The sequence below is a fragment of the Physeter macrocephalus genome, chromosome 2, assembly GCF_002837175.3.
Source record: "Physeter macrocephalus isolate SW-GA chromosome 2, ASM283717v5, whole genome shotgun sequence".
Classification (NCBI taxonomy): domain Eukaryota; kingdom Metazoa; phylum Chordata; class Mammalia; order Artiodactyla; family Physeteridae; genus Physeter; species Physeter macrocephalus.
In genome coordinates this window covers 127,557,230-127,581,708 of record NC_041215.1, presented here as the reverse complement: position 1 = coordinate 127,581,708, position 24,479 = coordinate 127,557,230, and the positions used below count along the sequence as shown (strand labels likewise).

The 24,479-nt window shown below is 44.5% G+C and overlaps 1 protein-coding gene across 1 annotated transcript in view; it reads left to right on the top strand.

Annotated features, from left to right (window-relative positions):
• COL4A4 (collagen type IV alpha 4 chain) overlaps positions 1–24,479 on the top strand; it is a 156,278-nt gene that overhangs the window by 126,372 nt on the left and 5,427 nt on the right. Inside the window, exons 39-46 of the mRNA XM_028482308.2 lie at positions 6,792–6,863; positions 8,040–8,168; positions 8,261–8,374; positions 9,970–10,125; positions 12,468–12,575; positions 13,628–13,636; positions 17,360–17,485; positions 23,158–23,274. Coding sequence (XP_028338109.1) covers positions 6,792–6,863; positions 8,040–8,168; positions 8,261–8,374; positions 9,970–10,125; positions 12,468–12,575; positions 13,628–13,636; positions 17,360–17,485; positions 23,158–23,274 — 831 coding nt within the window. The remainder of the gene's footprint in view (positions 1–6,791; positions 6,864–8,039; positions 8,169–8,260; positions 8,375–9,969; positions 10,126–12,467; positions 12,576–13,627; positions 13,637–17,359; positions 17,486–23,157; positions 23,275–24,479) is intronic.

Sequence of the window (24,479 nt, the reverse complement as noted above, 5' to 3'; positions counted from 1 at the left end):
TAAGATGCTATGGAGAAAGAGGAATTAATATTTATTATCTTTGTTTGATAGAGAAACATTTTTTCCTGGTTAAGTTTTTTCCCTTTAAAAGTATAGTAGACTGGTAATAATATAGGTCTGGTGGGATAGAATAGAATAGAATAGAATAATTTGTTATTAACAAATATCCATGCCCCTCCATACAGCCCTGGTACTTATCCCTTTTCAGTCCATTTTTTTCATTTTAGAAATTTTTTTTTCCCATGGGTACCTTGTGTATACCTCTAGCATAACACTTACGTTGTATCATATTTGTTTGTTTAGAGGTCTTTTTTAAAAAGCAGGAATCATTTTTTAAAATTGAAGTATAGTTGATTTACAATGTTGTGTTAGTTTCAGGTGTACAGCAAAGTGATTCAGTTATACATACATATATATATATCTATTTTTTTCAGATTCTTTTCCCTTATAGGTTATTTAAAAATATTGATTTTAGTTCTCTGTTCTATATAGCAGGTCCTTGTTGGTTATCTATTTTATGTGTAGTAGTGTGTATATGTTAATCCCAAACTCCTAATTTATCCCTCCACCCCTTTCCCCTTTGGTAACCATAAGTTTGTTTTCTATGTCTGTGTGCCTATTTCTATTTTGAATATAAGTTCGTTTGTATCTTTTTTTTTTTTTTTTAAGATTCCACATATAAGCAACAGCATATCATATTTGTCTTTCATTGTCTGGCTTACTTCACTTAGTATGATAATCTCTAGGTCCATCCTTGTTGCTGCAAATGGCATTATTTCATTCTTTTTTATGGCTGAGTAATATTCCACTGTGTATATGTTACCACATCTTCTTTATCCATTCATCTGTCAGTGGACATTTAGGTTGCTTCCATGTCTTGGCTATTGTAAATAGTGCTGCAATGAATGTTGGGGTGCATGCATCTTTTTCGAATTATGGTTTTCTCTGGACATATGCCCAGGAGTGGGATTACAGGATCATATGGTAGCTCTATTTTTAGTTTTAAGAACTAGTTTTTGTATCCTTGGTACCAGTATATTCCTAGTAAGTCTGTTGGTTGGTTATTGTAAGTATTTATTTATTTATAGAAATAAATAAAAATTTAAATATATTTATAAATTTAAAAATTTTATAATTTTATAAATTTATTTTTATAAATAAATACAATTAATTAATTAATGGAAAAATAGAGAATGAACAACTGAACAAGTAGCTATGAGGTTGAGAGTCTGTCCTTACTTCGATCAATAGTTGAAGGGTCCAGCCTTACTTGGTAGATTTCTATAACTGAGACCCCTCTATCTCCTTCCTCCTTTTTCCTCCCACTTACCTTCTGCTTGTTGGCCCATACATACACTAAATTTTGGTGAAATAAAAAGTACTTCCTCTCAGAAGAATTGGAAATCCCTTCTTGTGGGCTTAGTCAGTCTATTGTTTTGAAAATCCAAGTAATGTTTCTCCATACTCTTACCTCTTCACTCATCAGATAGATTTCAAATAACTCCAGTTTTCCAGCAAGTAGTAGTGTGGTGGTAAGTATTACCTGGTGCCTCTGTAGAGAGGGAAACCATTTAGTTTGAAGAGTTGGTACACTTACGAATTTCTATGCAGCCAAATAACTAGACGGGAAAAGCTCCCACCACAAGATATCTTTGTACTGTTCTCTTCCTCTTCACTGGCATTTTTAGTAATGTGAAGTATAGTGATTGGTGATAAATTTAGGGTTCCAAGCAAAATAATTTTGTGTTTTTAAGAGTTTCACTGGTTATTGTGGCTGTTTCCTGTCTCTGGCAATCCCTATAGCCCTGGCGGGATATTCTTTGATGCTCTTTTGAGTGTCCGGAGGACAAAATTGATAAAGAACCAAAAGAAAACGTTTTCCATTACTTTACTTCTACTGCATCTCCACTTCTTCCTACCCTCCTAGTTTAGTGAAATGGCAAGGATTTTCAAGTGTCCTGGTGCCATTTTATGCACTCAGTTTGACTAAAATGACAAGGTTCATGTCGCTATTATTGATTCTTCCTTCCCTTGAATTAGTTCGCATTTATCACATAACTTCAGTATGATATGTTATTAAAAAAACTAATAGCTAATGAATTTGACCGAACCATAAAATTATCTCCAATTACATCATAATTCGATGCTATGAAATAATAAGTTTGTTAAGAAGAGAAGGTGAGAAAATGAATATATCAACCCAAATATTCATACCAGTGCACAGACGGTTGCTGCAGTGATGCTTCCTGACCATGCAGGGACACTGTTTCCCTGCAAACAGCCCAGTGAACAGCACAGTCTTTAAAAAAAACCCCACAAAACAGTGAAATACATTCCTAGGAATGAAAACGTCTCCAATGTAAATCCATTGTTGCAGTTTATCATGCTGATAGAAAAATGAACCACACTCGGGCAGAAACGCTTTGAACTGAGAAACTAAATATTTGAAGTACGTTCTAAATAAGTCAAAGGGACTGATTATCTTGTTTGAACAAACCAGCTGCTGAACTCAAAGTTGTTTGCTCCACTGGAACAAGCCATATGGACTCTTGAGTCTTGCTTATGTTCGATCAGATTTAAACTTTAACTTCAACATATGTAAAAATGGCTTGATGCCTAGACTTAAATGTTCCAGTACCTATGCCTCTAAAAGGAAGATGCTCGATTTCCTGGTTAGGCATTCATATAAGAATGTAATAATGGAGGGCTTCCCTGGTGGCGCAGTGGTTAAAAATCTACCTGCCAATGCAGGGGACATGGGTTCAAGCCCTGGTCCGGGAAGATCCCACATGCCGCGGAGCAACTAAGCCCGTGCGCCACAACTACTGAGCCTGCGCTCTAGAGCCCGTGAGCCGCAGCTACCTAGCCTGCGAGCCACAACTACTGAAGCCCGCATGCCTAGAGCCCGCGCTCCGCAACAAGAGAACCACCGCAATGAGAAGCCTGCGCACCACAACGAAGAGTAGCCCCCACTCACCACAACTAGAGAAAGCCCGCGCGCAGCAACAAAGACCCAAGGCAGCCAAAAATAAATAAATAAAATAAATAAATTTATTTTAAAAAAATGTAATAATGGAAACCTAGAATGATAAGCTTTAGCATGAGAATGTGTAAAGAATGTGGACTGGGTTATTTTGGTGGGTGGCAGGTAAACTATTTCATAAGAAAAAAGGACCTAGAAAGGTCTTTTATCAGCATAGAAATGCCGGGCACCTTACAGCTGTGAAAACCACAGAAATATCCTCCCTCCTTTCCTGCAACTAGTGTCCTCCCTCTCCCACCTCCACGGCACTTACCACTCTTGAGGTGATTGCCTGTTTGTTCTGTCAAGTCAGCGATGGTTTCCCTGTTGCTCCCATTGTCTGGTCAGCTCCTGTCACTAAGTGCATTTGGGGACTGAAACTTCGCTGTTAGGGAACCATGTCTTAGGCTCTTGTGTGTCCCCTTGGTAGGCACTCATGTATTTTCTGAATTGAAAAAGAATTCAGTCTTATTTCAGAATCTGTTTTGATACGTTTTCCACTTCGTTCAACCTTTACCTGTATTCACAAAGAAAGGTCTCTCTTTCCCATCGGCTTTCAAGTTAGGTCGACCAGCTGTCCCGTTTTGCCTGGGACGGAGGGGGTGCTCAGGACACAGAACTTCCAGCGCTAGAACTATAAGAAAGTCGCCGGCAGTCAGGAACGAGTTGGTCACCCTAGTAAAAGTGTACACCTGTTAAAGGTCCCTGGGGATGGAGTAGCATTTTCAGGCTTTAGAACAAAAGAAAACCTCAGAGAGGGAATCCAGTCACGAAGAGTCAACTGGCTCACATAGATAGAAGCTGCTATTATGATTATGGCTGGGGTGGGAGAGTAGATTCTCCGGCTAGAGGGAGGGCACCCTGGCCTGTGAGTGCAGCAAGATGCGGCCTTAAATGATGGTTGTTAAGCCCGAGGACGACCAGAGAGGTGAATAGAAAATGCTCATTACCAAGGAATGTGCTTTGTGAGACTAATTGCCTCTCCTCTGCCTGGTATATATTTTATGCATGAACCACTTTTTGATTTAGAGATGAGATGGATAAAAAAGCTTTCAGTAAAAAGGAATAATTGCCCTTAAAACCCAGAGGGGTGGGATAGGGAGGGTGGGAGGGAGGGAGACGCAAGAGGGAAGAGATATGGGAACATATGTATATGTATAACTGATTCACTTCATTATAAAGCAGAAACTAACACACCATTGTAAAGCAATTATACTCCAATAAAGATGTTTAAAAACTAAAACTAAAAAACAAACAAACAAAAAACCCCTACCCAGATGTAGCTGCATTCAATTTAGAAAGATAACATTGCGTCAGATAAGGGTCAGCCAGTTCAACAATGGCGAGAGGCTGAGGCTGTGACAGTGCGGGACATGGATGTGTTGATGTGACAATGGAGAGTTGGCAGGAGCTGAGACATCCCACCCCCAGCCAAGTGCCCAAGCCATCAATCTTGGTGGCTTAAGCTGGAGATCAAAACACAGTGAAATAGCAGAGTAGTCTCAAAAAATGTCTTATCATTTCAGATAGATGGCAATAAATATCCAGATTTGGCAGATGAAGAAGGTCTGTGTGTTCTTTTGGTGCAAACTTGAAACATTTGCGCATAAATAGGAAAGAGAATTGGAAAATAAGCTCAGCCAGAACTGATAAAAGTGGTTAGGAAATAAGAGCTTTAGGGAAAAAAAGGGTGCATTCCCCCCCTCTTTTTTTTGGTGCAAGACAATATGGCTTATTCCCACCAGTCTAACGTTTAGATTTTTAAAATAGAGTAACTCTGTTTCTAGTCCTGATAAAAAATAAAATGGAACCAACTAACTGTTCCATCGTCCAGTAAGAAGTCTACAGAGGACTTGCTTTAATGAAGAGATAATAATTAGCACTTGAATTCTTTATATGCAAATGGATAGCACTAACTTCCCCAAATCTTACTCATCCGATAAATCTATCAGTGAAAGATGTGACATGCAAATAGAGATTGGAATCCACCCTTCTTTATAGCTTTCTCTCCACCTGTCCAATCCCTCACCCCCCCGTTCCACACTTGGTCATTCACTGATTCATTCATTCACTCACTCATTCATTCAACAAACATTTATTGAGCACCTACTGTGTGTCAGGAGATAAGCTAAGTGGCGGGATAGAACAACTAATAAGACCTGATCTCACACTCAATTAATTCATCCAAAGTAAACCAGCCACCACAGACAGGATTGTTGTACAGAGTAGGATGGGCCTGGCAGAAGGGCATTGAGAGAGCTGTACATAGGTGTCATGGGGATAGATGAGGGGCACTTCTCTGTGTTCGTCATAAGCTGAGGGTGTGATTATCACAAATTCGAGGGCTGTGACCCTTAACTGAATGAATGGCTGGCTGTGTTCTGAGGGGCTTTTAGCCTCAGATGAGAAAGAACAGTTTCTGGATGGAAGATCCATTAATGAAATAGGAAGGTTACCAGGCTTGGCCAGGGGCTGAGGAGAAGATTCTTTCTCCCCCATCAATCAGTGGGACGTGGGTGGAGCAGTTGGCAGAAGCTCAGCAGCTAGGAGATGTTCTATATCTGTTAGTTATCTGCCTCTTCCCCGCTCTCTCCCTCCTCCCCTTTACTTGCTTCCTACAGATCTATATATTTATATATGGCAAATATATATAACATATATGCTATGTGTATTATCATATAAATGTAAATATAGATATAAATATCTATATATTTATCAATCTATAGATTTATAGGTGTTCGGCTTTCAGGGACAACTTATGTAAAGTCAGATTAGTAGATGGCTCCTTAGAGAACTATATTGACATCTGACAGAAGGTTCTGAAAGAAGATGCAGGCATCAGCGAGATCCTGTCTAATTACGGAGAATGGAGTTTTCATGATCATCATGAAATAAATTTACTAGTTGCCAAGAAGCATCAGCGTGGTTCTCTTTGAAAGAAGGGGTGGCAAAGGAACAGCTGCAGCCACACCTGACCTGCAGGCCTGTTCTTTTTGAGTAACACAGTGCTCAAAAAAATCCGTAGGGTGTGTATTTCCCAGTATGCCACCGTCCCCACCTGTCCTTCACTGTCTTACTACCTTTATCCAGATAGATTCTGAAGAAACTAGGATCTGTAGACCGTGGTGGAGTGGGAAGATGCTGGGCTTGGGAGGAAGGAAGAGGGCGTTTGTTCCCAGCCAATCCCTTTCCTTGTCTAGGATCATTTTACTGTTGTAAAATTGGAGGTCATTTCCTATACCAAGATTCAGTAATTCTAGACTATATCTGATTAGAAAGGGAGAGAAAAAGAGAGTGAGAGGTTCATGATATGGTCATAAACCAACAGCACTGTGTTAAAACCAAAGCAAGTTATGTGATAGGATATATGCCCGGCTGAGGGATGGCGTGAGAGTTTGGGGTCAGCAGGTGTAAGCTATTATATAGAGAATGGATAAACCACAAGGTCCTACTGTAGAGCACAGGGAACTATACTCAACATCCTCTGATAAACCAGAATGGAAAAGAATATATATGTATATATATAAAAAAAGAAAAGTATGTGTTAAGCCTTCTTAACAGAAAACATCCATCAAATGAACGTATTTAGTGATGTCCTCTGGCATGGATTCTGCTTTGATAGTGATGTTCAGGAGGTGAGGTCTCCTGGCTCCTGCCCGGAGAATCTGTGGGTCCCCGTCAGCTAACCCTCCCCTGGACTGTGCCTGCAAAGTACAGCCAGAGGATGTACTTTGTGTACTTTGTGTCACAGACCTGTGATGTGTTTCAGGTCCCTCCGGGTCGCCCGGCCTGAACGGCTTGCACGGTTTAAAGGGTCAGAAAGGCAGCAAAGGCACTTCAGGTAAGAGAAAACCCTTTGCAAGAGGCTGAACAGCAGGCAGGGGACCACGAGAGTCTGCTGGTATTTCCTCCCTTCACAAAATTCGGATGCGAAACTAGGACAGTGGTTTAGCTTAGATTCACAATGTTGGAACTGTTTTTAGTGCTGGTGATGACATATAAAAAAGACACTTGAGAAAACCCAATTTAAGCCGGAATGGTTGGTTAACAGTGCCTTTTGTTGATACTGCTCGTGACTGTCTGTTAAAAATACTCTTAATGATCGCTCAGGTGGAGCTAGCTTCCAGAATGTTACGAAGAACCAATAAGTAGTCGGGATTTGGGGGTATTGTTTTGTTTTATGTATAGTCATGCCAAGTACAACCACGTGGGTCTAATTAGTACTTCTAGCCTCCTTCAATAGCCTGCTGCTAAAACAAATTACCTGAACAAGTTGCTGTGCTTTTTGATACCACAAATAGGCTAATTATCAACATCTTAGCTTGTTCCATTATTTGGATGGAATGCACATTGGTTGCATTAGTTTCTCAGGAAAAGAGCTCGCAATCAGACAAGGTAGCTGGAATCAGACATGCAGATTTGGGGGACTGTTGGAAAAGGATTGGATTGCTGTGCTGCATGGTTTGAATCTGTTGTTGAGGAGGGACAAAACCTTGATACGGTTTGGAAGGTCAAGAAGTAGTTTACCTCACTTAGGATGCAGTTAGCGGCTCTTCCAAATAGTCTGGTAAAATGTGTGCCCTCTCCAAGACACCAGTGAAGTTCTGCCTTTTCATCGTGAAACTGCACATTCCTTCTATTTATTTGCCGGTTTCCACCTTAAATTTCAAACCGGTTTATTCACAGTCACTTATGGTCGGATCTCATTCGTTTTACTCTTTCCATTGTAGAGGTTGAAGGGTCAGTATTGTCACTAAGCTGTTGTGTTTTTAAATCTGGGAAATAACCATAAAATAAATCAAAGCTATGCTGGACAAGTGTGACGGGTCATAAGACAGGAGACGGCGACCCAGGAAGAGTGTGCGGCCATCTGGGTCACCGTTACAGCCAATGTCGAGCCTCAGCAGGACCGGCAGCATCCTTGTCACATGCCTATTTGGAAGCAGTTCCTTTCCAGACCCCACAGCAGGGACACGCCAGGAGAAGATGCAGTGCTAATGCTGTTTTCCTCATTAAGGTTCCCATAAAACGGGCCCACCTGGTCCAGTGGGAATGCCCGGGCCAAAAGGCGAGACAGGAGACCCCGGGAGCCCAGGAATTTCTCCTCCCGGACTTTTCGGAGACAAAGGTCCCCCAGGTCCCCCAGGTAAGAAGCAGCATGCTTTGCCCTTCTCTCAGTAACTAAATCCAAGCCTTCCAAATGTAATGAGACTAACAACTGAACATGTTCCTTCTCAGGGAGACCTGGACCGCCTGGTCCTGCAGGTGCCCCAGGAAGAGCTCTTAAGGGTGACATTCCGGACCCAGGTCTGCCTGGAGATCAGGGACCTCCTGGCCCCGATGGTCCAAGAGGTATGAGGAGAATCATGGCAAAGGATGGTGATGCTCCTTTCCTTAGATGCTGCCAGCTCTGTAGGGATGGAGGAGCAGAGAATGGCCGAGTAGAAACGCCTTAGCAGCCCCATCGATTTGGCAGATGGACACAGGGGGAGTCCGGGCAGTGGCGGGCTCTCAGGTCCATACCCAGGACCGGTGCTTAGGCCCCTCACTCTTCTGTTTCAACTCCATCCGACCACCTCTGACTCAGAGCAAGCCTTTCCCTCTGTCGGCTTGATGCTGAGCATATGAGGGTGCAAAAGTGACGAGCGGGAGGCCATCTCATCCTCCTTGTTGGTCTCAGTGTCTGCACAGAAAGCACTGCTTCTGGCCCAGAGCGACAGGACCCAGGCCTGACTCACACACAGAAACAGAGTCTCCTCATGTGCTGCTAACATTACATTTTGTTCCTCGCATCACTTCACTGGAACATACTCGAGCCAGTCGGTATTTAACAAAGTAAGACTGGACCGGAGATGGTCAGGGGGTTGGCAGGAGTGTGGCTCAGCGCGATTTTTTGCCAAATGTAGGTGATCACATTCCTACTAGCTCACAGAACTCTTCCAGAGGGACAGAAACCTTAAAGTCTTCAGAATTTTACTAAGGGTAGGATAAAATATAGAGTTCTCTTTGACACTGAGAAAAATAAAAATGCTCAAAAATGTGCTGAGAAGTTTAGAAGCTAAGTAGGAATTGAATTTGGGCTCAATTCCCATGTGTGGACTCTGGTTTTCAAGTAGGATTTTAAATTTAATTGAGCGGATATTCCTTTTTCATCAGCCAGATTTTCTTAAAAGCCTATTATCTCTCTCTCTGTCCACCCATCCATCTACCCATACATTCATCTACCCATCTATCCATTTACCCATCCATCCATCCATCCATCCATCCATCCATCCATCATCCATCCATCCATCCATCCATCCATCATCCATCCATCCATCCATCCACTCCATCCATCCATCCATCCATCCATCCATCCATCCATCCATCCATCCATCCATCCATCCATCCATCCATCCATCCATCCATCCATCCATCCATCCATCCATCCATCCATCCATCCATCCATCCATCCATCCATCCATCCATCCATCCATCCATCCATCCATCCATCCATCCATCCATCCATCCATCCATCCATCCATCCATCCATCCATCCATCCATCCATCCATCCATCCATCCATCCATCCATCCATCCATCCATCCATCCATCCATCCATCCATCACCCATCCATCCATATCATCCATCCATCCATCGTGTGAAAGCAGCAGGATGGCAATGCAAAACAAAATCATAAACTGATGCTGCCAAAAGGAGTGGCTCTGAAGGGAAGGAAGGCTTTGCTTAGCTCATTTTGTTTAACAGTTACTAACAGACTATTCACACCATTTCTCAACTTGGGCTCCATTAGACATACTGTTTCACCTCTGATACTACTGACTTACTTATTCTAATTCCTTGCATCCCTTGCTTGTAAGCCATTAAATTCCTTTCCTTAAGAAGCTCTCAGGCAGCCAGCATGCACATTTGACTGAAAGAATCTTTTTGCCTACTCCCTGTGGTCAGGAATACCCGGGCCTCCAGGGCCCCCTGGGATTGTTGACCTTCTGAAAGGTGAACCAGGTGACTGTGGTCTGCCAGGGCCTCCAGGTCCCCCAGGCCCGCCAGGCCCTCCAGGACGCAAAGGCTTCCCAGGATGTGATGGAAAAGATGGCCAGAAAGGTATGAATGCAAGTAGTTCTTTAAGTAGTACTGGATGACTTTCATTATTTAGCCCTTAAGGGTCTGGGGTATGCACCACTATGAGGTATTTCTCATTTCCTATGGAAATAGCGACTACATTTCCAAAATGTCCTGACTTTCCCAGAGTCCTAAAATTTGGGTAATAGTTGGACAAGTAAGAAGAAGAAACACAAGTTCATCTTTAGCCCCCAATAACATACTTGATAATCTTCTAGATAAGAACTAAACAATAGAAATTTAATGCAAGCTACATATGTAATTAAAAGATATAGTAGCCACATTTTCAAAGTAAAAAGAAAAGAGATTTTCCTACTTTATTTTACTTAACATAATATATTCAAATATTATTTTAACATAAAATCGATGTGAGTTATCAAAGGGATAATTAGGTCTGGTTGTACAAACCTAGTTCTTCTCCCAAATAAGACACTCCTTTCTGCTGTTGAAATCTGGTATGTATTTTACATTTATGGCACAACACAGCTGGGACTTGCCAATTTCAAGTGTTCAATAGCCACATGTGGTTAGTGGCTTCTGTATTGGAAAGTTCAGTTTTAGACTGCTGACTTTGCCTTTTTATAATCACAAAAGAGTCTCCATTACTGAATTCCCCCACTATTTAAGGCTAAAATATTTATTTTAACTAATTTTTACCTAACCGCTAATATTTGGGAACCTTAGTTTTTGGTTACGAGAATTTTAGAGAATTATGAGGTTCATAGGACATTTTGTTGAGAAGAGACCAATAAAGCTTATCCATTTTACCTCCCTTATGTCATAAATAAGGAAGCTTGATAACAGAGAAGCAAATGTTGAGCTTTGCAGGATCCCAGTAACTAGCACCCTGACTTTGGAACCAAATGTGAAATAAGACAAACAATTAGGGCAGAGGGGAGGTCAAAACCACCATGAGGCCACCATGACTAGAATGCAAATGGCATCCCTGAGATTGTGCAGTGCACAACATGTACAATAGTACACAGCAATCCTCTTCACTTTTATTAGCAATAAAATCAGTTTTAGAAATTGTGGAGTATATCTGCAGGTATTTGGGCTTCCAATTATTAAACCCCAGAATTGGACAGACACGTCTAGCACTCTATTCACCAAGAGGAAGGAGGAGGGGGTTTGGCTTTACAACCTTGTTCCTCTTCCTAATAAGATACTCCTCCTCCCCAGTGGCTACCCTAGAGAATGAACCTTCACCTGGAAATATACTTCAGGATTAGGGAAATAGCAAGCCTTATAAATAACAGCAACCTACAAAAGGATATACAAAGAGTTAGAAATATTGGTGGAGCTACTAACCATGCTTCTTAACTCCCATTCCAGTGGGCATAAGGGTCAAAGAGTACTTAACTGTTAAAAGGCTGAGGGAATTTCCTCAGTTTACCTTGCTAGACTTACACAGTGAGAAATATTTGATCTATTCCATAAATTATTAAGAATCTATAGAAATACAGTAGTGACTGAATTAAAATAGAGTCCCCACCAATTCAGTCAAACATAGGGTTTCACCGGGGAAGACAGACGTCCACATTTAAGGATCCATCTGTATTAACTAGGTAAGTGCTCTGAGCAGTGGAGCACACTTCTCCAAGTGCTTATCAAAAAGCAACTGGACTCGGGTTGGGATTCCAGGGAGGGCTTCCCTGGCGTGATCTGCACACTACAGAATGAGGAGCGCTTGCTGGACGGGGAGGAGAGAAGGAACAGTATGTGCGAGGCACTGAGTGGCTGGTGTGGCTGAAACTGAGAGAGTGAGGAAGAGCGGGTGGGAGTAAACTGTATGTGCTGTAAAGAGGTCTCTAACTTGGTGTCACTTGGGGTTTCATAGGCAACATTTTCGAGGAGGTTAAATTCCAAACAGCTTATAGGGTTCAAGTTCCTTTTTCCACAGGCACAGTAACGACCATGTAGACTACGTTGTCGTCGTGGCCAGGTTTTCTAGGATTTTCTCACACTCAGGGCCGGGTGGTCTCCAGGCAGTGGAGCATCTTTCCTTATTTTTCCTTTCTGTTGCGGTCCTTTGACTGTCTCCAGAGAAAGTTCAAGATGTCTCCAGAGAAAGTTCATTCTAATTTAGTCTTGTCTTGGTCATGGAACAGTTTTCCTTAGTCCGGTTGATGGATAGTTATGTTTCCTTCAGACAGAAGCAGCTCTTCTCGACCTCGCAGAAGAAAGTTGGGGTCTATTCTGCACTCTGAGGCTGGCTTTGCCCTGCATTTTGCTGGAGTGAACTTCTGAATTCAGTCCATTGAGCTGTCATTATCTCTATATTGCTTCCTTCTAGTTCCCTCCTTTTCATATGTTTCTTTTAGGACCAATGGGATTCCCGGGGCTGCAGGGGCCACCTGGAACTCCTGGGCCACCTGGAGAGAAGGGTTTACCTGGACCTCCAGGCAGACAGGGGCCCTCGGGTCCCCCAGGTAAGCTTCTAATGCCTAGTCATCTCCACCCAGCAGCCTACATACAGTGTTTTGTTTAAATATTTACGATGAGGTCATCTTTCAGAAGGTAATTATTCTGAAATTAACAGCAAATTCTAATAAGTTAAGCTCTTTCTGATAAAGATTATGTTTATCTCAGGCTGCACTACAAAGTCTCAGGTTTGTTAAACTTACTTATTATCAGAGCAAGTAAGTTTGAAAGTTAGGAGTTGATTTTACATGTACTATTTCTCAGGTAAATATCCATAAATCTGTGTTCCCTCACACAAGAGGCAAAGACTGATTTGATTATTGTATGTGAAGACTGTATATTCAGTTCCTGCCCCCAAATTCCCTCCTATCGATTCTCCTAGCTGTTTTATTAAACTTTTCCTGTGAAGTACATTAGTTCCTATGAAGATGAAAGGCTATTCGATTTAAGCTCTGTAGACAACAGGTTTTCATCAGGGAGTCAAAATAAGCAAAGGAAGGGTTGGAAGGGCAAACAGACATGTATTTGAGATTGGCAGAAGTAATACCTTTGAAGATCCTAAGTCCATACTATGGCAGTATGGTGTCAGTTCAGAATATGTTGCAATCTCGTAAATTAGCACTCTAGTGCAAAGAATAAGTAAACTGCACTGCTTTACGATGGATCACAGAACAACATGACAAAGAGCTTATACTACGATTCATCTCTTATTTCCTTTCTGTGCATAATCTACAAAACTTGGCAAATTAATATGGAATTTTCAGAAGCCTTCGAATGGACGGAATTTCTACATACATTAAATTGGGGCATATTTGCCGTAAGAAATCAACTCGAATTTTATATTGTGCAAGGGAGTTTCACTTCAGGTCTTTCTAGATAAGAAAACTCCATTAATCATAGATGTTCTTGTCAGTAACACTGACGTGGACTTTCTATGTAAATAAGATGCTGTCATTCTACTTGTCATTTCACTTTTGTCCTAATTCACACATTTATCATCTCTTTCTGCCATATGAAAATCGTTGTGTGGCCTCATTCGTTGGGCTTTGGATCTCTCCAGGTTCCAGAGGTAAGCACTGCTATAAGGTGAATAATTTCCTCTAACTCTCATTTGCAGTCACTTCCGTACTTGCCTTTTTCACTGAATGTGTGAGTGCAACTTTGTTACATTTTTTAGATGGGGTGCTGTAATTATATTAGGTTTTAATGCCTTTGCTTCCTCGTTGCAGATATGGTAACCCCATATTAGAGTGCCGCAATGCCGAGCTTCATTATGGGTTGTCAAGGCAGCGTAGAGACTCAGCTTATAGAATTTCAGTTCAGGCACAGAGTATGAGTGCTTTCTCTGTGAAATACTACAGTACATACCAACGCAGGTTTCCTTTCTAAATTCTACAATACAAATACAGAGAACATCCCTAGAATGAGTAGTAGCAACAACATGAAAAGCTGGGTCCTTACTACCCCGTAAGGGGCTGTGACGAGCCTTTCCCATCACACCCGAAGTCCACTGTCAAGGAGCAAGTTTCTTTGTGTGTTAAAATGAAAATGCCATGATTCTTTTCAACTAAGCGTTCACTCAATCCTCCACAATGCGAAAGCCACATATGATTTTGTGTCTGGCATTTTTAAAGAGAATAAAAAGAGTTTCTCAAAAGAAGAAAAGAAAAATCGTGGAAGTGTGCATTTGTTCTTTCCAGGCCTCTGTTATTAACCCTAAGGAACGTTGCCCTGAATACAGACACCATTGATTATTCTTAGGGCCCTTACAAGAGATACCTCGGCCCCTTTCTTTCAGCTTCTGGTTTGTCAAAAAGTAAAGAAATGCAAAATCAGAATTTTAAGAAATCCTGCTATTTTAAATGTTTATATTTTAAAATTACTATTGTATGTTTAATGAGTTTCACTTCAGTCCTTTTAGTGTCTCTCTGACTGTATATATAAACTCACTGGAATAGAACATCACCATCCTAAATGTGAAGTACCAGCCAATGCCCGCCCCTCCTCCACTTAACCTGCTTCCTTCCCTCTACCCTCACTGGTGAAATCCCACCGTAATGCACCAGATTATCCAGGGAAAGTAGGAAATACCTACATGCATCTCTCTCAAGTCGCTCAGAGCGAAAAAGCCAAGTTTTACATTAAACTGTATGTACTGTAAAGAGGTCTCTAACTTGGTGTCACTTGGGGTTTCATAGGCAATATTTTCGAGGAGGTTAAATTCCAAACAGCTTATAGGGTTCAAGTTCCTTTTTCCACAGGCACAGTAACGACCATGTAGACTACGTTGTCGTCGTGGCCAGGTTTTCTAGGATTTTCTCACTGCTTTGTCATTGTTCTTAAATTATTTTGCACAGTTGTATGAACTTTAAGAAAACCATAGCTAATAAATGATGTGTTTTACCATATGTTGCATTTCTTAGAATTCACCACGTAGGTGTTCAGAGTTCTTAGGGAAGGCATTATGGGGTGCGGCTGAAGAGCTCAGTTTTGGCGCCAGGATGTCTTGGGTTTTTATCCAGACTGTGCCACGTAGTAGCTTCGTGACCTTAGGTATGTTGCTTATTTACCTGAGCCTGAGTTTTCTTCCCTGTGACCTTCTAATGACAGCAGCACACACACACAGGCTGGGTGGCAACATTCAGTCATAAAGCACTTAGCACGAGGTCTGATGCATGATAAAGCATCCAGTTAAGTGTTAGCTGTTATCATTTTGGCTTCGTGTTATTATTTCTTTTTCCTTGTGGAATGTTTGCAGGGTGACTGAATGAAGATTTAGCAAAACAAAACAAAACAGTTTGTAGAGCTGGGAATGTGCCCAAGAAGAAAAAAATATTAACCCTTTAGGGCAGTGGTTCTCAAAGTGAATTCCCCACGTCAGCACCCTCAGCTTTACCTGGGCACGTGTTAGATATGTAAAATGTTGCCCTGCACCCCCAGCCCTACTGACTCGGAAACTCTGGGCTCTGACAAGCCTGACAGATGCTTGTGATGTGGTAACCTCAGAACTGCAGCTTTCCAGTGGTGCTTCCTACCCCTGGCTAATATTGGAATCATCTGGAGAGTTTAAAAAATTAGTAATGCCCGAGTTCCACCCCCGGAGATTCCTTTTTAATTATCTAGATGGGGTGCTGGCAGCGGTATCTTTGAAAAGCTCTGCAGATGGGTTTATTGTAAAATCAAGCTTGAGGGCACTGCCCGGGCCACATCCTATACCAATGAAACCAGGATTTCTGGAGTGGGACCCAGAAATCAGTATTTTTATAACTCGCCTGGATAATTCCAACGTGCACTCAAGGTTGAAAGTCACTGCCTCAGTGCCTCTAGCAATCCTGAAATTGTCCCCTTGAGTAGCAGACACTCTGGAAGCCCAGCTGGCTGCAATGTAGACTGATGAATTAGAGTGATGTTAAGCTGAGTTCTTAGAATTCACCACGTAGGTGTTCAGAGTTCTTAGGGAAGGCATTATGGGGTGCGGCTGAAGAGCGCAGTTTTGGCGCCAGGATGTCTTGGGTTTTTATCCAGACTGTGCCACGTAGTAGATTCGTGACCTTAGGTATGTTGCTTATTTACCTGAGCCTGAGTTTTCTTCCCTGTGACCTTCTAATGACAGCAGCACACACGCACAGGCTGGGTGGCAACATTCAGTCATAAAGCACTTAGCACGAGGTCTGATGCATGATAAAGCATCCAGTTAAGTGTTAGCTGTTATCATTTTGGCTTCGTGTTATTATTTCTTTTTCCTTATGGAATGTTTGCAGGGTGACTGAATGAAGATTTAGCAAAACAAAACAAAACAGTTTTTAGAGCTGTGAATGTGCCCAAGAAGAAAAAAATATTAACCCTTTAGGGCAGTGGTTCTCAAAGTGAATTCCCCACGTCAGCACCCTCAGCTTTACCTGGGCACGTGTTAGATATGTAAAATGTTGCCCTGCACCCCCAGCCCTACTGACTCGGAAACTCTGGGCTCTGACAAGCCTGACAGATGCTTGTGATGTGGTAACCTCAGAACTGCAGCTTTCCAGTGGTGCTTCCTACCCCTGGCTAATATTGGAATCATCTGGAGAGTTTAAAAAATTAGTAATGCCCGAGTTCCACCCCCGGAGATTCCTTTTTAATTATCTAGATGGGGTGCTGGCAGCGGTATCTTTGAAAAGCTCTGCAGATGGGTTTATTGTAAAATCAAGCTTGAGGGCACTGCCCGGGCCACATCCTATACCAATGAAACCAGGATTTCTGGAGTGGGACCCAGAAATCAGTATTTTTATAACTCGCCTGGATTATTCCAACGTGCACTCAAGGTTGAAAGTCACTGCCTCAGTGCCTCTAGCAATCCTGAAATTGTCCCCTTGAGTAGCAGACACTCTGGAAGCCCAGCTGGCTGCAATGTAGACTGATGAATTAGAGTGATGTTAAGCTGAGTGTGAGGAACACACCAGGACCTCTCTCCATGCCACCTGTGGCCAGCTCACAGTAAGAAATGGCCCAAAGATCGCAAATCCTGTGAAGGTCACCAGATGATCGCTCTCACGGCCCATTTTCACTATTTCATACTCCTCTTGCTTCCTCTGAGATCCCATTCACTCAGTCATTCAGTCATTCACGAAAAGCGTTCTAGAAGTTTTCACAGTGAACAAGACCAAGTCCCGTCTTCACGGAGCTGACATTGGATGCTTGAACATGCTCGATAACATTTCAGCGTAGTGTCAGAAGCCCATCCAGCTCGAGGTGGCAGAAGGACCTGGTTCATAAGCATTGGAATCCCTCACACAGGTGGTGATTCTAATTTCAGGTGAACCTGGGCCCCCTGCAGACTTGGATGCCTGCCCCCGAATCCCGGGGCTTCCTGGGATACCAGGCCCAAGAGGCCCGGAAGGAGCCATGGGGCTCCCTGGAACGAGAGGCCCCCCAGGACCAGGTATGAACCTCACACCGATCGTTCATTACTGGCAGCGTAGGTTGCTGAAATCAAAATCTGGGTGTTCGCTACGTAGTTTTTTGGTATGGAGCCTAAACAGCTGGTGGGGATGAAGCAGTGGAAACCTCCTTCCCCTTAACGTTTTCTCTACATCTGTCCAAAGGTTTAATCATGTAGTAACAGGATCGACACATCCCTTCTATTTTTATGGGGAACGCCTATTTTAATCTTTTACTCTTGGGTGGCTTTTGGGCATGAGGTTTTGAAACCTCTTAGCACCACAGAGTAGATGCTCTATTCATTATTAGGTGTTGATTTGACCTTGAATTAAAAACAACTGGATTGGAACTCAGTGGAGCAGAACAGCCTACAAGAAGGGAGAAGGAGGTGTATCACTTGGAAGAGGAAAGGGGAAGAGGGGGAGGGTCACGCTAAATTATGGCAAAGATGGCGTTGTTCATCTAATGGATCTGAGCAGTGCTCAGTCATCGTCAGGGTGGCAGGATTCGTATTGAAGTACTTAAACCAAACCATTCCTTTAAAAGGTGCCCTCCGAATGGTTTATTTTCTCTTCATATAGCCCCATCTCACTGGGTAATTTACAAAGAGATTAGAGAGTTTAGGCTGGTCATCTAGAGACACCTTATCTCTTTAGACCAGTGGCAGTGCCTGTGATTCTAGATACCAAATTCTAGAAACAAATGTGCAAATTAGCCCAAGAGGCATGAAACCATTCCTCTTCCTGGCTTTCCTACTGCCCAGCTGCGGCTGTGGCTCCTTTTGGTTCAGGGCCAGAGAAATTGGAAGTAAAACCGAATTTTGCACCACCTGTTTTCCTTGTGTTTCCCCAAACCCAAGTAGCTGAGGACCCGAGAGATGTCCCGGTCTGCTGGAGGCTGTGTAGTTCTTGGGTAGCATCCAGAACAGCTCTGGAGCCTTGTTTATGTTAGTATGGGGTGCTGTTGTTTGTATTTGCTGCATTGCATCTGCGTTTGTGGTCCGTTAATTGAGTGTTGATGGGAGCAACTTCCTTTCACAGCCCATGGGCGCTGGGAATTGAAAATAGTTACTTTTTTTTTTTTTTTTTGGCACTCTTTGCATGAATAAACCCTTAGTCAGTCAATAAACTCGTCACTCAACCTTATTTTAAAAGCAAGCTGCCTTGTTGTGTATATATCTGCAATATTGAGGGCTGCTCTCATCCCCCCTTTAAAAAATTAACTTTCAAGTAGAAGATGTGGCCTGTAATGGGTTTCTGCAAATTCATTTCAGAGAATACTTCCAGACCCCATCTACTCTTTTTTTTTTTAATTTATTAATTTATTTTTGGCTGCGTTGGGTCTTCGTTGCTGCATGTGGGCTTTCTCTAGTTGCAGAGCGCGGGGGCTACTCTTCACTGTGGTGCGTGGGCTTCACATTGTGGTGGCTTCTCTTGTGGCGGAGCACGGGCTCTAGCCGCGCGGGCTTCAGTAGTTGTGGCACGTGGGCTCAGTAGTTGTGGCTCGCGGACTCTAGAGCTCAGGCTCAGTAGTTGTGGCGCACGGGCTTAGTTGCTCCGCGGCATGTGGGATCTTCCCAGGCCAGGGCTCAAACCATGTCCCCCTCCACTGGCAGGCGGATTCTTAACCACTGCGCCACCAAGGAAGTCCCCCTCTACTCTTTATAAAATGCAGTACTAGGTGTTGTGGGCAATACAGATGTGAATGAGATGTGGGTCTCACAGCCTCATGGTAGACATAGCTGGCAGATCATAAGTAATTCTAAATAATGGGAAATTATAATTCGTGTTTTGAAGGAGTTTCAAGCAAAAGGCATTAGGAAAACAGGATGGGGAGAGGTAATTCCAGCCTGGAGGATTGCGGGACTCCTAAGACCCCAGCAAGAGCTGGCATTTGAGCAGAGCTTGTAAGGAGAGATTGGACTTTGAGGAACCAGAATTGTCCAACAGGGAGATGGCAGGAGCACAGTTGGGGCAGGTTGGCCTAATAATCCAGAAACTGAGAACCGGCTACATCTTTGCTGCTCAAAGTGTGGTCTGAGAACCAGTAGCAACTGAGGCCACCCCCCAGACCCACCTAATTAGAATCTGCATTTTAACAAGATCGCCAGAATATTTGTATATACATTCAAGTTTGAGAAATCCTAACTAGATTATATGAATGCTGTCCTTAATAGAGTCAGCTAAGAGTGATGCCTTCTTGAGTGACTCGGTCCTAGCTCTAGGTTCAAGTCACCTGGAGGGGCTTGAAAAAATATTGATGTCCAGGCCTCATCCCAGACCAGCAAAACTCAGAGGGAGACAGGGCCCGAGCATCAGTGTTTTGAGAAAGCTGCCCGGCTGACTGTAGCAGGCAGCCAGGGCTGAGACCCATTGCTTCACCCCAATATCAGTCGAGACCAGATAGGTGGTTGGGTTCACCCACTGTGGTGGCTTTGGAAAATAACCAAAGAAAGTGACAAAGAAAAAAATCAAATGGGCAAATTCTGCACACTTTAACTTAGTAGTTACCTTGGGCACATACAAGATTCTCTCTGCATAGACTGTGAGCTTCTGAAAGAGGGCTGACCGTCTCTGTGGTCCAGGTGAGATCACCTGTCATCTTGAATTCCTCCTGACTTGGGGCCGGATGGGCTTATTCAGCCGCAGGTGGCCACAGAACGGCCGTCTCTGGCTTCCCGTGCCCTCTCCTTACTGATGTCACTGACCCTGCCTGCTGGCCGTGGGGACACCCCGAGGCCACCGTTGTGCCACAGAATGTGACTGTTATGTTAAAAAAAAAAGTGCACAGTCCTTCCCGGGAAGCATCGCCCACTTTCCCCAAACGTCTATAACAGTGTGGGCTGCACTGCTCTGTGGTCCAGCGTCCCTGAGCTCCTTTGGGCCCTGCTGTGCACTCGCTCCCAGCCCACTGCTTTCTCTGGGGCCGCCTCTTCTCTGATACAGCCCCCAACCCGGCTGCTGTTGTAAAGAACCCTCTTTGCAAGCAGTGCATTCCTTGGCGCCCTCTCCCTGTCTTTTCCCACTGGCCGCCCTGGATGCATTGGCCGTGCTATCCAGTTACTGAAAAGTGACAGGTATATTCTAAGGGTCTAAAGTGGCCCAGCCGTGACGGACTTGCGTCATCTGTCCTTTTCTGAAGATGATTCTTTCAGCAGGGTGTGTGGGGCTGTAAAGACCACCCCAAGGTTGGTTGTGAAGGATCAGCTGCCCCTGAGAAGTACCACCTCCACTTAAAATGACATTGTGGTTTTCTGCCTGTTTTCCCTCAAAACCTCTTTCACTGCTAAGCTGATTTTGTATCCAAGGGCTGCGGCTGAAATCTACATAGAAAAAAACCGAAGTTCTGACTCTTTCGTACCCAGTATGAGTGGGTAATGGCCACACTAAGTAAAACTTCAGTCTGTTAAGAGCTCTCGATCACAGAAGGTCTAAGGCTTTTCTACTCACACATCTCTTTGATCTACAACTTTTCCTTCCTGGGTGGCCCTCAAAGGCTGACACTTCCTGTGATGAACGCAAAAGTGGTTTCCATTCTGGTTTGAACTGTCACTGCCTAGTGGACGTCCCCACAGCCTGTTGGGAGCGTTTATCTTCTAGTCAACACGTGACTCTCTCAGAGGAGGGACTCCATCCGATATTGCTGGGCTTTTAGACGTAGGTCTGTCCTGTAAAACAGGTTCCAAGTAGAAAGCTCTGGACACACAACTCGAGTTAACAAAAGCCTTCCTTCCTGGCTCTCAGAAACGTCATCTGCTGACAATTTCCCTTTGTCTTCTCCCTAAAGGGAGCAAAGCCTCTATTGTAACATCTGGCAGGGAACTCTTTCCCAGCGGTGAGCTCGTCGCACGTCCATACGTGGGAAGGAATGTCTGCTGCCTTGTCTGTGATACGCCTATTGCTTCGCTGTCTCATGAGCCCTGGGCAGCCCTTTCCAGGATTGCACAGTGGCCACGTGTTGGAATCATCTCGTTGGGTGGGAAGGAAAAGAGTGCTCTGAGCTCACCGTGCGGGACTAGCTTCCTTCCAAGGTAACGGATATTCTCTTCGAAGCTGGTGGAAAGAGATGCACCAACTTGCGTACAGCAGCGCCATCCAGGAAGAGGCTTCTGCCCAGTTAGACGGGGGAGGGCGTCCCTCCCCTCCATGGGGAGGAGGAGAGGTTTCCTTTCTCACTTACTGAATGGTGACCATGTAAGAACGTGGTCCAGGCACTGCAGGACGTTCCAAGCGAATTTGTTTATGATCCAAGAGGAGACAGAGTGACATCACAGCACCCCGAAAGCCAGGAGCGCCCCCGACGCCCATGCTGAACGTAGTGCGACCAGCGTCGGGTGTGGGGGGGTGGCGGCTGCTGGATGTGGGGTGAAAAGAGGAGGTTTGTGGGGGCCGCTCGGGCAGGCGATGTTAGGACAAAATGTAAAGGCAGTGACGTTTGGGGGGCGTGCACTTCAGATGGCTTTACGGGTGCCTGTGTGAGAGCGGAGTCGAGTGAGGCGTCTGGTCCCCTGAGCACGGCAGCCCCTGCTCCACAGCCTCAGGTGGCCCCCGCTGCCTTGAAGAACACGTCCCAGCGTGGAAAAGAGGGGCAGCTACTGAAGTGAGCCCTCTTGGACTTAATGGTTGGTTTTAGGCTAATTTGTGGCAGAGAGAGGGATTGGACAGAGAAGAATGATCTAGAAAGGGAGAGAGAGGGAGAGAGGACAGAGGCAGAGAACGGAAGCCTTGAGGGACTAGTGATTCAGGTAATTAGGGGAAGGGCTGCAAAGTCCCCTGCAGGCAGGGGCCAAATCTGCTACCCAGACCAAAGGAGATCGTGTGGCTAATGAACTTACGCCTTGGGCCCAAAGGAGCCAAACACTTAAAGAACCGCTCGAGTCTCGGTGTGACGGCTGGCTGCCGAGGCCCCAGGGAACATGCCTGAGCCCTGGTCACCAAGCAGGGTCTGGAGATGGGTGGCGCAGCCTCTGCCCTCGGCCTGCCAGGCCTGTTTCCCCACTACACGTGGTCAGCACCGTGGCCCTTCTTAGCCTCCGTCTCCCTGCGCGTAGCCTGGCGCGTGGGAGCCCGTCGTCATGTGGCTCCTGTGCGTTCTGAAGTGGATGATTCGCACAAAGCGGTTAGTCTGCCCCCAGCACCTTGTAACCCTCAACAAAGAGCTGTTTTTAAAAACTGCTGCCCTTGCTTTAAATTTCACCTGACTCTCAACTAAGTACTATTAAGTTTTATTCATTCCTCCGTTCAGGCTTCCAAAAAATTATTCTTAAGGAAAATATTTAATTCCAAAAGCCAGATATGTTCGATGTTAAAAACAACAACAACAAAAAACAAACAAAACAACCCAACCAGGTCAAATATACAAGACTGTGAAGAAAATGTGCAAATGTCTCACTCAGCGCCTCGCTGCTCTGGCTTCAGATCCTGACCCTGTCTATTAATGATTCATTGGCCTTAATTGATGATCAAGTTACTTGATCTCTTAGAGCCTCAGTTACCCCCACTGCCAAGTGGAGAAAGTGTAACCCCAGCTTCACGTAGCTGCAGGGATGAAATGAGCCAATGCAGGTTGGTCCCAACGGGAGGCCCAGGGCTGACGCGAGGAGTTCATGCAGTAAATGCTAGCCTAGTGGGTGTCACGTTGTTGTCATCACCCCCACTGTGAACTTTCCTGCAGGGTGCAAAGGAGAGCCCGGGCTGGATGGCAGGAGAGGCGAGGATGGCCTTCCAGGGTCCCCTGGGCCTCCGGGACACAGAGGTGACGCGGGAGAAGCGGGCTGCTCAGGAGTACCAGGTAAGGAGTTTCGGCTTCTCTTCTTTTCCCTGGCATAGTGGATCTGAGACTGTTTACAAGGTCCCCTGGCCTCCTAAGCATTTGCCTTAGACACCCACTCACCAGACTTCAGGGAGACAAAGCAACAAGAACAGATCAGGATGTGTCCTCCACATTGTAACTGATACTCGACCATATCATAAAGAAAGGTCAAGGCCCTGTGTCCATTATTTTCCCAAAACACTGTACATTAACCTAAAAGGCTCTGCCATTTCCGCTGTTCACTTTCCCGAGGTAAGCCTGGCATTGGCTGCGTGACTGCCACCGAGAGGCTGTGCTGAAGGTCTGAGGGACAGCGGGGGTGGTCTCACATCTACAACTGACTGAATCACTTGGCCTCTGGTTTTCTGAGTTCATTCATCTTAGCATACAGCCATCAATCAACTTATATAGAGTACCAGGCTGTTCCTTAAGAAAAATATTTGACAGTGGGCCTTGGATGAGAAGAGATAAGACTCTACAGAATATAAATTTGAACTCTAACACACTAGGCAATATGTTAGGGCCCAAAGACTCCCAGATACCCTCTCATCTTCGGAGAGTATCTATCTGGCAGTACCGGGTTACTAATGAGAAGCAGGTGAAGGGGTGGGAGAGGTGCTGAGGACGGGGCACTGCAAGAAAGTGGAAGCTGCAGTCCAAAAGCAGCAGCTCAGCTTCTGTTCTGTAGAAATTGTTGCCACGTAGAAATGCGGGCTCAATGTTCCCTACGCTCTGCTTTTCTAGCCGGAAATCTTAACTCGTCAGCTCTTGGGAAGTCAAACAAAACACACGAGCAGGAGGCAGTCCACAGGCTACCACTTTGTAACTTCTGGTTTATAGATGAGGAGAGCTGCCAGTCTTCCAGAAACAACACTTTTTTAAAACACCTTTTGATTTCAAAGTCTAACTTCACCTTTTGCTTTGGGCAATTAGAAGTAGCCACTGGCCTCCTTCCATGGGTCAGCCGTTTAGAGACGCCAAAGGGGATGCTTCTGCCCACACTGTGGACAACCGTTCATTTCCCAGCAGCCACTTAGAGTTCTAGAATTCGGCCTTCCTTCCGCCTCCCTCCCTTATAAAAGAAGAGCTACGGGCTTCCCCGGTGGCGCAGTGGTTGGGAGTCCGCCTGCTGATGCAGGGGACGCGGGTTCGTGCCCCGGTCCGGGAGGATCCCACGTGCCGCG